Raw genomic sequence first — 17,258 nt, forward strand, 5'->3', positions numbered from 1 at the left:
GGGTCCCCACTGGGGTGCCTGGCCAGTCTGGCTGAGGGGCTGAGGGCTGTTTTCAGGCTCTGTGGGTGACTGAAGCTCCCAACCACTCCTTTCTTTCTTTTTTTTTATTTTTTATTCTGGGCCAGCTTTAGCTCTGGCTTTAGCTCTGAGGCTTGGCTGCTGAAAGCAGGTATCTGGTTTGTTTGGGTTCTATCATCGATACACTGTATCAACTCCAGCTCTGAGATCCCGGCTGGCTGAAAGCGGGTTTCTGGGGTTTTGTTTATCTTCTATAAATGTTACAATGTTTCAACTGAAGCTCAGAGGCCGGCAAGGCAGGCGGGGAACGTTGGAGTCCTCTGTCACTGAAGGAAGCAAGCCTCCCTGTTTGCATCAGCTGCCTGGCTGCCGGCCGCCATCTTGGCTGACAGTTAATTTGCATATCTCCCTGATTAGCCAATGGGAAGGGTAGCGGTCATACGCTAATTACCATGTTTCTCTTTTATTAGTGTAGATAATAGCATCTTTAAGTTTTTGTTAAAAAATGTTTGTCCTCTCCAGCAATGTTGTTTCATAACAAGAAGTCTTTAATTTTTGTCTTTTAAAAATATATGTATTTTTATTGAGTTCAGAGAGGAAGGAGAGGGAGAAAGATAGAAACACCAATGATGGTAGAGAATCATTGATCAGCGGCCTCCTGCACAACCCCCACTGGGGATCAAGCCCACAACCCAGGCAAGTGCCCTTACTGGGAATCAAACCACGACTTCCCAGTTCATAGGTCCAGGATCAACCACAGAGCATGCTGGCTGGGCTAATTTTTGTCTTTAATAACCAAGCTTTTAGTTCATTGCATAGATACACCTACTTCTTGTTTTTATACCTGAGTCAGGATAGAAAATATTTGGTTCAGAAGAAAACAGGTAATTGGGATCTAGGAGCCATGAAGAATACAGATAAGATTCTCTATATTAAAAGTGAAATGTTTTAGCTTCCAGAGGAGAAGCCCAGGGCATAATATTCTTTATAATTGTTTTATTTCATTGTTTTACTTACTAGCTTTTTTTTTTAAAATATATTTTATTGATTTTTTACAGAGAGGAAGGGAGAGAGACAGAGAGCTAGAAACATCGATGAGAGAGAAACATCGATCAGCTGCCTCCTGCACATCTCCCACTGGGATTTCATTGTTTTACATACTAGCTTTTTGACTCACTACTGAGAATGGGAATGAAAATAGACAAACTTCAACCTATTTTCTCACAGGATTGCTTAGGATGGTTTGAAACCAAGGACCTATGATGACAATTCAACATGGGAAACAGCATCAAAGTAGTAATGCCCTTCCAAAATGCCTGCAATCATCAGCTGGCTCTAATGTAGACTTAGTGTGACCAAGAGAAGTGGCAAAATGTTAAATTTTCTAGACTCATCATTTTGGAAACATGGAGGTTACAGTGGAAACTTGCATCTGCATCAAACCCTTCTGTGAAAATGGAATGACACTACATTGTATTACACATCTCCCTTTAAAAAAAAAAGCTCACATGTCCATTTGTACTCATATTTCTGTTTTGAGAAAAACATTCAGAACTTAATGTTGTGCTCAATACAGTGGGGCCTTGACTTACGAGTGTCCCGACTAACGAGTATTTTGAGATACCAGCTGTCTCTCGGCCGATTTTTTGCATTGAGTTGATAGAGTAATTTGAGTTAACGAGCTCCTTAATGAGCTCCTAAACGAGCTTGGTCTCGGAACGAATTAAACTCTTAAGTCAAGGCCCCACTGTATTAGAATTTTATGAATGAAAAGAAACACCTATAATAATCATATTCCTTAGAAACCATTCTATAGAGCTATGCAGTTTTAACATGGTCCATAAATATTAAATAATCATAATCACATTTTTCTGGCCCTCAGATTAACCCCAGAACTATATAATTTGGTGAAAAGGTAGACTATTTTATTTTCATGTTAAAAAGAATGTAAAGCCCAATTCTTTTAGAGTGAGATTTATTTGTTCTATGAAGCTAACTTGGAAAAAGAGATACTTCTCTTTCAATGGAAAATGTTAATCTTATAAAGACCAGAATATAAAAATTTCTATCTTGGTTTAGTACATTTGTGCAAAATAAATGGATACAGGTTAAGCTGACATTATATTCCCTTTCCCTAAGCTCTAAAAGTTTAACATATCTTTCTCCTTTTCCCAACAACTATACATCAAAATACTAGTATATGGAATTTTGAATCACAGAGAAAATCTGAAAATTAAATAATTTCACTTCAAAGTTAATTCTTCCAAATTCTCCAAATTTATAAAACTATTATTCCTATTGATCCCACTGGTTCAATGCCAAAGTAAAATGCTGGGAAGCAAAACACTTCAAAGTCAAGTTTTTACCATGTTTACTTGCTCAAAAAAGTCTTTTTTTCTCATTTTTTATACAGTTATCTTCTGTTCATACAGAAGATATGATGCATGTGTGACAGAAAAGGAACATACCACATCCAGATGAGGTCCCTACTAGATAAGCTCTTTAAACCACTTATCTACTATCCTGTTGTTTTTAACTAATGTAAAATTTGATGGGATAATCACTATGACTACATCACATACTTCCATGATTTTCCACCATTAAAGCCATTCTCAAACATTACTGATTGTAAATTTTAATATATCAAGCTTATTTTTCTTTCATATAAAAGTCAGATGAGACTGTTCCTTGAATGACCTTTCACATGGTAATTCAAGTAATGAAGTTCCTTGTACCTTGTGGGGCCACTATGCCCTTCGCCTTAGAATTATGTGCTAATAGCTCATGGGTAGGCAGTGAGGAGGCAGTCATGCCATTTCTTTAGCATCTGGTCTCTGAACTGACTCTGGTTGGACACACAAGATCTAGTCACATGATCTCACAAAGCAAGGGCTGCCGTGAAGGGATGCTGAAAACTAGTTCCTGACCAGCAGCCACTTGCCAGCAACAAATCTCTGTGGTGGATTTGTTGTATGGCCAGCTTTCTCTGCCCTTAGATGATTATTAACGAATATAAATTACATTTCAAAATCATAATGTGAATAGAGAATTAAATAAGAAGCATTGAGTTTCATATTTTGACACAAAATAGGCCCAACATTAAAGTTGTATTAAAGTATTTAAAGTATATATATATTTTAAATCTGGAGGAACTAAATAAAAGCAGGCCAAAGAAAAGAAAGATCATTCACTTAAATATAGCAGCACATGACTCTAAGTATCCTAATTATTTAGCTATATCAATCAGCTACAGAATGAAGGCTTTCTACAAAGCTAAAAAATTAATATGCTCCAACCCTGAAGTCCATTATGCAGAAATACTATTGTCTATCTGCCAACATTTGGCTAGCAGGAGGTTTAGCTGTAATTTATCCAAGATGTTGGATTCTTTAGTAAAAAGTCAGTAATAGAAAGTTTGGATTTAAAATTTAAAATGTCTTGATTAAAATGAAATGCAATAATAGCAGCATTGATCATTGAAAAATCACAATATTAAGAATAATAATACAAATTATCTAAAATACTAAGAAATAAAATTGATTAGCTGGAGAGGGAAGTATTTAGAATGAGAAATACTCATTTGATATGGTGATTACCAAAAACATGTAAAACAGTAATTAGCACCTCATAGCACCTGCCTATCAAACACCAACTGCTTCAAAAAATAATAGATCTAAATAGCAGTTAGAATTAAAAAATTCTGCACATTTTGTTACAGTTTAAATATCTAGCATATCTTTTCCAATATTGGGATATTTTATTAAAACCATCTTCTTATCTAAAAAACATCACACACACATACACACACACACACACACACACACCCTGCAGCTCCAAAATATGTTTTTGGTACAATCAAATTTCTTTCATTTGCCACTATATTTTTGCCACTATATATTTTTTCATGTTTCATCATGTTACATGCTACAACTTGAATCAAATGACTGGTATTACACCACCACCACTAGTTATACAATCCATCCATTATTTAAGACACAGACATACACACACACACACACACACACACACACACACACACATGCACACTTATTGTTGAAACTGAAGAGAGATTATAAGACTTTAACTATACCACTTTTTAAAAATTAAAACTTTATTTTTTCAGAGTAGTTTAAAATTCACAGAAAAATTGAGCTTATTGCTGAAACTGAAGAGAGATTATAAGACTTTATCTATACCACTTTTTAAAACTTAAAACTTTATTTTTTTCAGAGTAGTTTAAAATTCACAGAAAAATTGAGGGGATGGTATGTAGATTTGCCACATTCTCCCAGCCCCCAAACATGCAAAGCCTCCTCCATGTTCAACATCTCCCTTCACAATGGTACATTTGTTACCTTTAAAAAAAATCCTCACCTGATATGTTTTTAATCATTTTGAGAAGGAGAGAGAGAGAGAGAGAGAAACATTGATCAGTTGCCTCCCCTATGTGCATCAAACCAAGGATTGAACATGCAACCTAGGTATGTGCCCTGACTGGGAATCAAATCCACAACATTTTGGTGCACCGGGGACTCTCCAACTGAGCTACCTAGCCAGGGCCATTTGCTATTTTTGATGAACCTACATTGACACATCCTAATCACCAAAAGCCCATGGTTTACATATGGTTCCCTCTTGGTACTGTAAGTTCTATGGGACAAATATATAATGACATGTATCCATCATATGGCAACACACAAAATAGTTTCAATGCCCTCAAAATCCTCTGTGTGCCACTTAATTATCCCCCCCCCCACACACACACACCCCAATGCCTGGCAACCACTGGCCTTTCTACTGTCTCCATAGTTTTACCTTTTCCAGAATGTTACATAGTTGGAATCATAAACTATATAACCTCTTTTTGACTGGTTTCTTTAACTAAATAATATGCATTTAAGATCCCTTCATGTTGTCCTAGCTGGGTTGGCTCAGTGGATAGAGCATTGGCCTGCTGAATAAAGGGTTCCCTGTTCGATTCTGGTCAAGGGCACATGCCCAGGCTGTGTGCTTGGTCCCCAGTAGGGGGCGTGCAGGAGGCAGCTGATCAATGATTCTCATCATTGATGTTTCTATTTCCCTCTCCCTTCCTCTCCAAAATCAATAAAAAAATATTAAACAAAAATATCCCTTCATGTCTTGACAGCTCATTTGTTTTTAGTGCTGTATAATGTTCCATTGTCAGTGTACCACCGTTTATTAATTCACCTATGGAAGGATATCTTCATTGCTTCCAAGTTTTGGCAGTTATGGATAAAGTTGCTATAAACACCTCTGTGCAGGTTTGATTTTGTACATTCATTTTTTTTTCAACTCCATTGGGTAAATAACAGGGAATGTGACTGCTGAATCATATGATAAAAGTATGGATATTTATCCACTTTTTCCTCTCTTCAAAGACTTCTCTGTGCAGGTTTGATTTTGTACATTCATTTTTTTTCAACTCCATTGGGTAAATAACAAGGAATGTGACTGCTGAATCATATGATAAAATTATGGATATTTATCCACTTTTTCCTCTCTTCAAAGACTTCTACTATTCTTTTGTCTATTTGGAAACAACTTCACCAAGCAATATTTGAAGCTTCCTTTGTTGTACTTTTTTCTAATTCTTACTCTTTTCCTTGTAAAGAAATATTATGAAGCAAGAAAATGGCTTAGGAGGAAATGAATTCCTTATGTTTATTATTCAGAGTAGGCTATCAGCTGGGTTCCATATAGGCCCTGTGTCATTATCGTACAGGCTTCTTGTAGTTGACTGCTCATCTTGCTCCCTTCTGTGGACGGTCATCATTCAACCTGTTCTCACAGCTGACATGTATCAGGAAATGTAGAAGTGTACACAAAAGTCCATTAATGAACATTTCGTAGACAAACTTCAAAGCTAATATGTATGGCAAGCAGAACTGGAAAAGACCTCCACTCACACCCAGCATTTCCTTCCTCCAAATACACGTTGGTTTCATGCTCGGAGGAAGGAGCCTATTAGTCTTTCAGAACACTGGGGAAATCAGAGCTATCTGAGAGGACACGATGGGGACTTATCTACAGACAATCATCAATGACAGTATTCAAGGAGGAATTCAGCATTCAAGAATTCCTCTCATATATTTTGAACATCTTGGTCTGTAGGCCCTTTTCTGGGGGCATGGGGAATATGGGCTGTGGTAAAAGATATAAACTAGAAAATCATTAAAGACAACACATTTGTCCAAAGGACAGCAACCTAACAACCTTCAGAGGAACAAATATATGCCTACTGCCTTGCTATTTTTCTTTAAGGAGCTGTCTTTCACTTTTTCCCCCTACACATACAACACATTGTCCCCTTTCTCTCCATTCTAAATTGGCAAAATCACATTATTCCTTTTACTTGAAATATAATCTTGAATTCCATCTGCTATAACCATGACAGGAGTCAACCAGTACATTTTACAAATATTGTATCAAATGCAACTCAGCAAATCAACCTGTAGCTATTAAATGTACATGTAGCTATAATACAGGTCGATAAAAGTGTTGCTGATGTGCTATGGGCAAAATGGTGAAGGAGAATTTAATTCTACCTTGGGCTCGGAGACCTGTGGGAGAAAGCTGAATAGAGATGTCTCAATAATTGATGTTTATTGAGTGCTTACATTGTGCAAAGTGTTTTACACAAATTATGTCTTTAATTCTTATAAAAACAGAGGGAGACAGATCGTATAATTATCATCTCTACCATATAAACAAGAAAACTGAGTGCTGGGGAGTTTAATATGCTCAAAGCCATTTTGATACCAAGAAATGGAGACAGATTTCAAAGCCAGCCAGACTAGTATCAAATTACTCACCATTAACCATTATGCTAAAAGCCTCTTCAGACATGGAACATTTGCCAGAAGAACAAAGAAAAGAAGTGGGCAGAACATTTCACTAGGAAAAATACTCAAACACAACAAAAATCTATGATTATAAAAAATACAACCTCTTTAAAGAAGAAGAGTACTAGCTAACCCTTACACTGTACCTACTATGGATCAGATACTGCTCTAATTGTTTTTGTTATTAACTCATTAATCCTTAAAACAACATCATCAGAAAATACCTTTTGAAAAAACATCCCTACTTTACAGAGGAAGAAGCAGAAGCACAGAGAGTCGAAGTAACATGCCCAAGGTCACACAGCTAAGGAGCGTGGGACTACACTGTGAAAACAGGCAGTCTGGCTCCCGAGTCTGCATTCACCCCACATAATGAGTTCCCTGCTGCAATAAGGCTGCAATGTGCCACAGGGGACAGCTGCAGACCAGGCTGTGAAGCTACATGGGCCAGCTTACAAGGGGCTATGCCAAAGATATTGGACTTTAATCAACAGGTCCCTGATTTTCAACAGGAGTGGGGATGATGCCACAATAATGAACTGTGCTATGCACTTAAAAAACAAAGCCAATGGTTGTCTTATTTTCATAGTTGAGAAACATGTATTTTTTTTGTGTAAGTGGAACACCTAAAATAAAACTTGGACAAATCAATATTGACTGATCTAGATGTACATTCTAATGAATTCAATTTTTTCCTTAAGAGCAAGTCTGAGGTAGCTAAGGATTATACACTCTTGAGAGTGATAGCAGAATAAAATAAAAACCTAAGAATTACATGTTCAGCGAAAAAGACTGGGTTAAAATATGCTGAGAAACAGTAACTTAGGCAATGTTTATCCAGGTTATTACAAAGGAATATAAGATTGTTGAAAATAAAGTTACCTCTAAAATACTTAGAAGAATGTCTCATTTATATAACACTAGAGGCCCAGTGCACAAAAATTTGTGCACTCGGGGGGGTCCCTCAGCCTGGCCTGTGACCTCTTGCAGTCTGGGACTCCTCGGGGGATGTCCAACTGCCGGCTTAGGCCCGCTACCCAGGGGATCGGGCCTAAGCTGGCAGTCAGACATCCCTCTGGCAGTCTGGGAGCCCTTGGGGGATGTCCACTTGCCAGCAGGGAGCAGGCCTAAGCTGCAGTCGGACATCCTTAGCGCTGCTGAGGAGGCAGGAGAGGCTCCTGCCACCACCAGTGTGCTGGCAGCCGTCAGCTCCCTGTGGGAGTGCACTGACCACCAGGGGGCAGCTCCTGCATTGAGCGTCTGCCCCCTGGTGGTCAGTGTGTGTCATAGTGACCAGTCATTCCCAGTTGTTCTGCTGTTAGGGTCAGTTTGCATATTACCCTTTTATTATATAGGATAGAGGCCTTGTGCATGGGCGGAGGCTGGCTGGTTTGCCCTGAAGGGTGTCCCAGATCAGGGTGGGGGTCCCACTGGGGTTCCTGGATGGGTGCCCCACTGGGGTGCCTGGCCAGCCTGGGTGAAGGGCTGAGGGCCGTTTTCAGGCTGCCCACAGACACTTCAGGGTGTGTGTGGGGGGGGTCCTGTAGGGGTGCCTGGCCAGCTTGGATAAGGAGCTGATGGACATTTTCAGGCTGGCCACGCCCCACGGCAACCCAAGCTTCCAGCCTCTCCTTTTTTTTTTTTTTCAGCGCCTCCTTGAGCAGAGGTCAGGCTGGAAGCAGTAATCTGGGATTTATTTATCTTCTATAATTGAAACTTTGCAGCCTTGAGTGGAGCCCAGAGCCGGCCAGGGCAGGCAGGAAGCTTGGCTTTCTCCATTGCTGGGGGCAACCCAAGCCTCCTGCTCACTCCAGCTCCATGACCGCCGCCATCTTAGTTGGGTTAATTTGCATACTCGCTCCTGATTGGCTGGTGGGTGTGGCTTGTGGGTGTAGTGGAGTGGTGGAATGGCGATTAATTTGCATGTTTCACTTTTATTAGTGTAGATGCTTTATAAGTGTTAATATGTTTCAAAAGTCTTGAACACATAGCCCAGGCTGGTGTGGCTCATTTGATTGGACATCTTCCCATGCACTCGCTAGATCAATTCACAGTCAGAGCACATGCTGGGGTTGTGGGTTTGATCCCTGATAGGGAGTGTGCAAGAGGCAGCCAATCGATGTTTTACTCTCACATGGACGTTTATCTCTCTTTTCCCTTCTCCCTTCCTCTCTCTCTAAAAGTCAATAAAAATATTTTTTTTAAAAAAGACATTAATGCATTATAATCAAAAGAACAAATTCTGGAATCTCTATGATCAGGCTCAATGTCCAAGTCTACCACCTGAGCAAATCATGCAAATTCTGTGTCTCAACTTTTATTATCGTAAATGTGTGCAATAAATATAACTCACTTTTCCTCATATCATTGTTGTCAGATTAAATTACTTATACATAGAAATATATATATATATATATATACACATGTGCATGGGTATGTTTTATATATGCAAATGTATGTACACATACACATATACACACAAATAAACATATACAAAACTTTTAAAGAGACCCAGACATAAATGAAACACTATAAAGTTTAGCTATTATCTATGTTTAAAAAGAGGAATCAATGTTACACTAATTCATTATCAAAAATACTATGACCCATTTTTTAATGCAATTAATATTAAAAAGCAATTAAATGATGGACTTTCGGTGATAATGATGTGTGAAAGTAGGTTTACAACTATATTAAAATTACCACTCTGGTTGGGGTGTTGATAATGGAGGAAGGTATGCACATGCTGGTACAGAGGTTATGTGGGAAATTCTCTGTACTTTCTGTTCAATATTGCTCTATTGTCTCAGCTTGTTCTTTTAAAAAGAGTATTCAAAAGAGTGTTCCAAACCCTCTATAGCAGGGGTCCTCAAACTACGGCCCGCGGGCCACATGCAAATACAAATATTGTAGTTGTTCCTGTTTTGTTTTTTTACTTCAAAATAAGATATGTGCAGTGTGCATAGGAATTTGTTCATAGTTGTTTTTTTAAACTATAGTCTGGCCCTCCAATGGTCTGAGGGACAGTGAACTGGCCCCCTGTTTAAAAAGTTTGAGGACCCCTGCTCTATAGCCTAACCAAAAGAGACTTATGGAGAGCTATGTACTTAAAAACATGATTAAAATTCATTTATAGTTATAAAAAGAATGTACATATAAAATGATAGACATTATTTTACATCTTAAATCTACCCTATCTATCTACCTATTATCTTTCTATATAATAAATCTCAGACAGAATACCCAACATTTCTGAGCTTCAGTATTTCTTTTTATAAAATGAACATACTAATCTTTAGTACAAAGCATTAGGGTTGTAAAAACAAAATCAATTTAAGGCACTTAGTAGAGCTTTACACATATTAAATGTACAATAAATGGTGGGATTCATTCTCCCTATGGGCAACTTTACTGCATTCATATAACATAGAGATGAAATCTTAGATAAGCATAAGGAACATTATTTTAAAGAAGTTATAAGTTCAATTCAGTTAAACAAACATATTTGGGGCTCTACAACTCAGTTCGTATGATTAAATCTTCCCATAATAAATATTTCAACATTGTAGCAGTGGAACTATAAATACTATAGTCATTCATTTAATTACTATATAAAGAAGTCCTAGTCTTCTTTTGAATATGGTCATTAAAATTATGGATTCTAGCCCTGGCTGGTGTGGCTCAGTTGGATGAGCATTTGTCCCATGCACCGAGAGGTCTCCGATTCGAATCAGGGCACATGCCCAGGCTGCAGGCTCCATCCCCAGTAGGAGACATGCAGGAGGCAACCAATTGATGTTTTTCTTTCATTAATGTTTCTAGCTCTCCCTCTCCCTTCCTCTCTAAAAATCAATAAAATACATATTTTTTTAAAAAGTATGGATTCAAAAGTGCATAGTTCAAATAGAGGAGTAGTAGGACTCACCTTTTGACATAAATTTTGATGAATAGCATTTTAAATGAGTTCTATTATCCTTTCATATAAGCCTCCTTGGGAAGCCAAAAGCATTCCTTTATTGATTTTTTTGTCAACCTCTGGTGTAAATGGAACAGAATCAACATGACTAGTTTTGTCCTACAACAACATCTTCAACCTTAATGTCTTATTATTCTAAACCAGTTTTTACTATCAGCGGCATTGATTGGGGCTCAAAACACTGATCTAGAAATAGTGTTAATTATCTGAAGCTGCATGGACAGCAAAGGGAGCTTAAAACATGGGGCATCTTGCTCACAATTCACAAAAACAATGAATCAAAAATCACTCAGCTATATAAGCATCTATTAAAATTTCCCCAAGATAACAATAAAAAATGGGTCATACCTAAATAGACACTTCTCCAAAGAGGGCATACAGAAGGCCAATATACATATGAAAAAATGCTCAACATCATTGATCATCAGACAAATGCAAATTAAAACTACAATGAGATATCTATCACCTCACATCTGTTAGAATGGCTATCATCAATAAATGACAAGTGTTGGCATGCATGTGGAGAAAAGGGGACCCTTGTACATTGTTGGTGGGTATATAGATTGGTGCAGTCATTAGGAAAGCAGTATGGAGGTTCCTTAAAATATTAAAAAATGGATCTGTTTTATGACCCAGCGATTCCACTTCTGGGGATTTATTTAAGAAACCCAAAATACTAATTTGAAAGAATATATGCAACCTTATGTTTACTGCAGCATTATCTACAATAGCCAAGCTATAGAAGCAAGCCAAGTATCCATCAATAGATGAGTAGATAAAAATGCTGTGGTAATATATATAACAGAATATTACTGGGCCATAAAAAATAATGAAATCTCACTATTTGCGACAGCATAGATGGACCTAGAGGTATTATACCCAGTGAAGTAAGGCAATCTGAGACAGACAAATACCATATAATTTCACTTATATGGAATCTAAAGAACAATATAAATGAACAAACAAAATTGAAACAGACTCACAGACACAACAAATGAATTGGTGGCTGCCAGAGAGGAGTGGGATTGACAGGCTGGGTGAAAAAAGTGAAGGGAGTGAGAAATACAAATTGGTAGTTAGAAAATGGTCATGGGGATGTAAGTAAAGCATAGGAAATATGCCCAATAATATTGCAATGACTATATAGAGTGCCAGTTGGGGTACTAGAAATATCGAGGGGAATGCTTTGCAAAGTATATGGTTGTCTAACCACTAAACTGTACACCTGAAACCAATACAAAATAAAATTGGAAGAAAAAAATGGGTCATTTTCAAAGCCTGGCAAGCCATTATATATATATTACATTACACCATATAATTAGTTATGTTACCATTGTGGAAAATGTGTTGTATTTAAGGTCTTTTTCATTGTTCATAAAACTATTTCGTTTTAACTGGTGATGATAATGGTGACAAAAATCCAGCACAAAGACATGGGTATCATCCTTATTTGAGGCCAATTATTCACAGAAAAAAAAAACCCACATAAAACAGCAAGAGACAAATATCTAAATTTATGACCTTGAAGATGACATGTTTGGATAGTTGACCCAATCTTCTCTAGTGGCAATTGTGGTCAAAGCTAGTGTAAAACACACAGTGAGACTCCTAATCAGGCTATTTCTTTGATTTCAGACAAGTACAGTCATGAACCTTATAATGAGATTTCAATCAACAATATGCCTCATACACAATGGTGGTCCCTTAAGATTATAATGGAGCTGAAAAGTTCTGCTCACCTAGTCACCTCATAGTCATCCTAACGTCCTAGTGCAATACATGACTATTTTTTGCAGTCTCAGTCTGCCCATATTAATGCTATCAGTTAGAAATGCCCAGATACAGTCACCTGGGTCCCTGTGACCTTCCCACAGACATTCTCCTTTCCAAACCAACCTTAGAACTGAACTGATTCTTTCGGTTCTTATTCGGATTGCAAGATGCCCTTCAGTGATAACCATGGGAACACAGGCCTGAGGCTCTGCTTTTACTGGGGATGGGGGTGGGGGACTAGGGTCCTAGGGCTCACTCTTTACTGGTTAATTTAAAACATAAGAGTGGGAATTTAAAGTGCAGAAAGAGAAAAAGAAAAGTAGCCTGGCTGTCCATTTGTCAAAATCAACCAAGATCTGAGACAAAGAAGCCTCAGTGGGCATGTGAGGCCTGGCTCTCAATGTAGGTGTGTGGCTGGCCATGTGTTTATTGCAGAGAGCCTTCCCTGAAGTGGGTGCTGTCTTTGAAACGGATGCCTCTCTGAAGTGAAGGCCTCAACAATCAAATCTTAAATCAGGCCCTTGCATTACAAAAAGAAAGGGCAACTGCCAGGGTTTACACCGCAATCACTGACTCCTTTGTGGTGCTGCTGGCATAGACAACCCTACTCACTGTGCTGTCAGTCCCATAAAACCATAGCACATTCATTATAATAGGGGGCTGTACCTTCTAGGTTTGTATAAGTGCACTCCCTGACAGAATGTACTCCAATCATGAAGCAGAGCATGACAATATTGTTATTTAATATATGAAGTAAGGATATATTTAGCAAATATTTCACTTATTTACAAATCTAAGGCAAGGGTATACCAGTTTCTTTAACCAGTTGTTATGGACTCACCTCTCCCTCATATTTTCCTATCCCCTTCTTCCATTTTTTTATGGCAGTAATTTATGATTGGCTCATTAGATGAGTGCATTTTAGTATTTGTGCATTGACTCATGCCCTTCTCAGACCATCTTCAAAAATAAGCACAAGGCACATGGAAAACAGTTTTTAGACTTATGTTATCTATATTGACTAGTTCAATTGATCAAATTACTAATTTTTAAAAATGTTCTACAAATAGCTATTTTAATACACTCTTCAAAGAAAATATATGCTAGTCACCTTGTCAAGTTCTAAGTATAAGGTGGTGAATAAGACATAGACTCCCCACCTTCATAAAATTTCCAGATAATTGAAGAAGATTGATGTTATACAATTCATTTATGACCCATGAAGGGAGGGTTACCAGATGGGAAGTTCAGGGCTCTAAGGTAATGAAGAAATCGGTGTGAAATCCAGGTAGGAGTCAGAGGTGGACTTAGGAAGACCTCATTGGAAAACAGAATTGCCCCTGCAAAGGCAAATAGCTACTTCCACTTCTTTCAGCTTTTATGAGATCAAGGAAGAAAGAAAAAAAGCTGTTCCTTTAGATGAAAAAAGTAGAATTTCTAATCTGAACTATGTCAATACCCAACATTTATTAAGTAAGCCCTTTTTCTGCTTTCTGTACCCCATCCCCACAATACACACAAACCCCCAAATTTAAGATCTACATAATTTCTAATAGCTGCCTTCATTGATCAAACTGCTTGGCAATACTCTCCCTTCCTAAGTGTTGTAGAAACATTCACTTAGGTACTGACATCCTCAAAGCAAATAAAGCATATCAAATATTAATCTTAATATCAATTCTTTGGAAACTAGTTATTTATTTATTGAATTTAATGTATATTAGGTCTACATTTTAAAATAGTGTCTATCAGACAATAGTTTTATCAGAAATAGAACAGCACTAGATTCTGTTTCCATAAAACCTTTGAAGTCCTCCTACTTTACTAGTAAAGCATAACTCTCTCTGCTAGGGCCCCAGCCCACCTGTGCATCTAAGGGGAAGGTGGCAGTGGCTCTCTATTTATGATGCTTTCCTTCATATTAAGATAACATTTTATTGGTTTCTGAGGGTCTTTACCTTGTGAAGAAAGTTTCCTTTTGTCCCTAGTGTCTTTGTTTAAAAATAAGAGAAGCAGTGAGATGGCACAGTTGTAAAAAGCATGGACTTTGATGTTAGTAAATATAGAGAGAAATCAATGCTCTGGCCATTCCTAGCTTTGTGATCTGGAGTCAGGAACATTAACCTCTCCTGGCTTCGGTGTTCAGCAGTTATAGAAAGGAGAGCGTCCCTCTGCCCCGGGCATGATGCTAACTGTGAGGTCTTCATTTGCTCTTTGACTTGGATTCAGGAGGCCAGGGATAAAATGGCGGATGAGCCTATTCAAAGGTGTTAACTATGGGTAGACGGAAACTTGTCCCTGAGTCTCAAACTAGTGATAAAGCAGTGTTCGATTTTATATGGAATCATTGACCAGGTCTCTGCAACTTAGGTGAGGGATTATACAGAATTCATTTTAACATCATCCTCCTATTGATTTTTCAAGTAAAAACCCACTCGCCACCCATCCCCCCATACATCATTTCACATACTGATATTTTAAATGTTTGGTGATTAACTAATAGAGATTCCAAGACATTCAGAAGCTTTTTGGAACCCCACGGAAATAAATAGGAAAATACAATTCTGGTCCAAAGTTTTTGTTATCCCTTTGCAAAACCAACAAAAAGGTCATGACTGAGTGGGGATATATTACTGATAACTCTGTATCACCCTTCTGGGCCTTCTCACAGTATGTTGACTTTATAGAAATGCTATTTCTAGTTCTTTTACACTTTATGTGCCCAAACTGCCCTCTCTCGCTCCTTCTCCCTCTCAACTGAAGGTACATTATTGATATGCCATGACATGATTCTTTGTTCCAGGTGAACTCATTCCCAAGCCCTCTGTCTTGGTTGCATTAGCCTATCTTGGTATTTGAAATCTGCCAATATAGATTTGAAATTATGGAACAAAGACTTACAATCCACTCAGCATATAATAAAGGGTTTTACCTATATGTGCCTTAGATTAATAAGGAACAACAAAGAAACAAATATTTGCACTTTTCTAGATATGCTACTTATATTTATTCTCCAATGTTCTTATTCTCTGTCTGTTGGTGTATATGAATAATAGGATTTAGATGTAAGTGCGCTAAAACTAAAATCCGATTAGTCTCTCAACGTACCCAGACAGAGAAAGCCCCATCATGCTCATTTGATGAAAAGCGCAACACGAATTAGGCCCACTATCCGAGAAAAGAGCAACTCTCATGAAGAGGATTCCACACCCCAACCAGGGATCACATCTGCAACCCTGGTGCATCAGGGTGATGCTCCAACCAACTGAGCCTCCTGGCCAGAGCAGAATTCCTTTCAAAGTAACAAAGGGAATGCATACACCTGCTTGCTTCAGTCAGTTATCCAATGATTTCACTTTTGGTTGTGGCAAGTGCCAATCCTTAAACTCAGCAGCAGACTTCACAGGCTATTTCTAAACTACTGATTCTTCTCCCAATAGAGTCTATCTTACAGGAGCAGTGGTGATCATTATAAAAGATGTTTAAAACCCTTTCATCTCCTCTTACAATTCTGTGTCAGCCTTCAAGGAATAGACTACAAGGACTCCACCAGTATGAGTGCTTCCATAAATAAATGTTCCAGGTCATATCTTTATTTTGTGACTTTTAAATTTTTTTTAAATAAACATCAATCCTTTCTTCCATTTAACTTGTTTTTAAATAGAATGTTTGAGTGGGCATAAGTAACAATATTTAGAGGGTACAAAAACTGTACTTGTTCCTTAAACTTGAAAAAGCATAAGCAGGTAAATATACTACTTTAATCCAATCTTCACAAAATCCTCTTTATTTATAATATATGCCTAAATTCTATAATCCCTAGTAAATCTGACTGATAATGTTTCACCCAAGTGAATCAAAATTGCATTAACCAAGGTTCTGAAGCTCTTTCAATAAAACTCTGGATGAACGCTTAGCAGACATTGCCAGATATTTACACTCTGCAGTTATTCATGGTATAAGGAGTACCATTCAATCAGTGGCATTTAATTTAACAATGTTTACCTGTGTGTAAGCCTCCGGTGACTAATGCAGACTGCGGTCTGAGAATCTTGAGCAATGCATACTTTATGGCGACTACATTTCATCTTTAAGCATGGATCTTTAGCTGGATCTAAAGCTAGAGAGAGGGGGGGTGGAGAAATTTGTACAGAAATTATTAAATTGAGCTTGTGCAAAGTGGGGGCTCTAATCCCATCAAACACAATTTGATCCAGGAATTTAAATAGCATTTAGCTATAAATTGTCTTCACATTCCTCTTCTATTAAGCAATACTTCTGCTTATACCCACATAACTCAGAGTGATTAGTTGCACTGTAGTCTCATCCACTCTACTCAGAAGTTAAATGCATATACTCCTATGATCAATGTGCAATCAAACAGGAACTTTAACACCAAAACTTCTTCCAGTTGCTACTGCCTCTTAAGCAGTAAAGGTGGAAAAATAAAGTTGGGGTATGCTACTGTAACAATTCTGTCAGTTGAGAATTACACTGAGTGGCCAAATTATTATGACCAGCCAGATTATGATGACCACCCCATCAGTACTTCGTTGGGCCACCTTTTGCCTTCAATACTGCGGCAATTATTCTTGGCATTGACTCCACGAGATGTTGAAAGGTGATGC

At 37.9% G+C, this 17,258-nt stretch overlaps 1 protein-coding gene across 1 annotated transcript in view; it reads right to left on the reverse strand.

Annotated features, from left to right (window-relative positions):
• SPOCK3 (sparc/osteonectin, cwcv and kazal-like domains proteoglycan (testican) 3) overlaps positions 1-17,258 on the reverse strand; it is a 197,202-nt gene that overhangs the window by 138,671 nt on the left and 41,273 nt on the right. The window contains exon 3 of the mRNA XM_005860775.2: positions 16,636-16,750. Within this exon, the coding sequence (XP_005860837.1) occupies positions 16,636-16,718 (83 nt within the window). The 5' untranslated portion in view covers positions 16,719-16,750. The remainder of the gene's footprint in view (positions 1-16,635; positions 16,751-17,258) is intronic.

The sequence above is a fragment of the Myotis brandtii genome, unplaced genomic scaffold (genome assembly GCF_000412655.1).
Source record: "Myotis brandtii unplaced genomic scaffold, ASM41265v1 scaffold14, whole genome shotgun sequence".
Classification (NCBI taxonomy): Eukaryota; Metazoa; Chordata; class Mammalia; order Chiroptera; family Vespertilionidae; genus Myotis; species Myotis brandtii.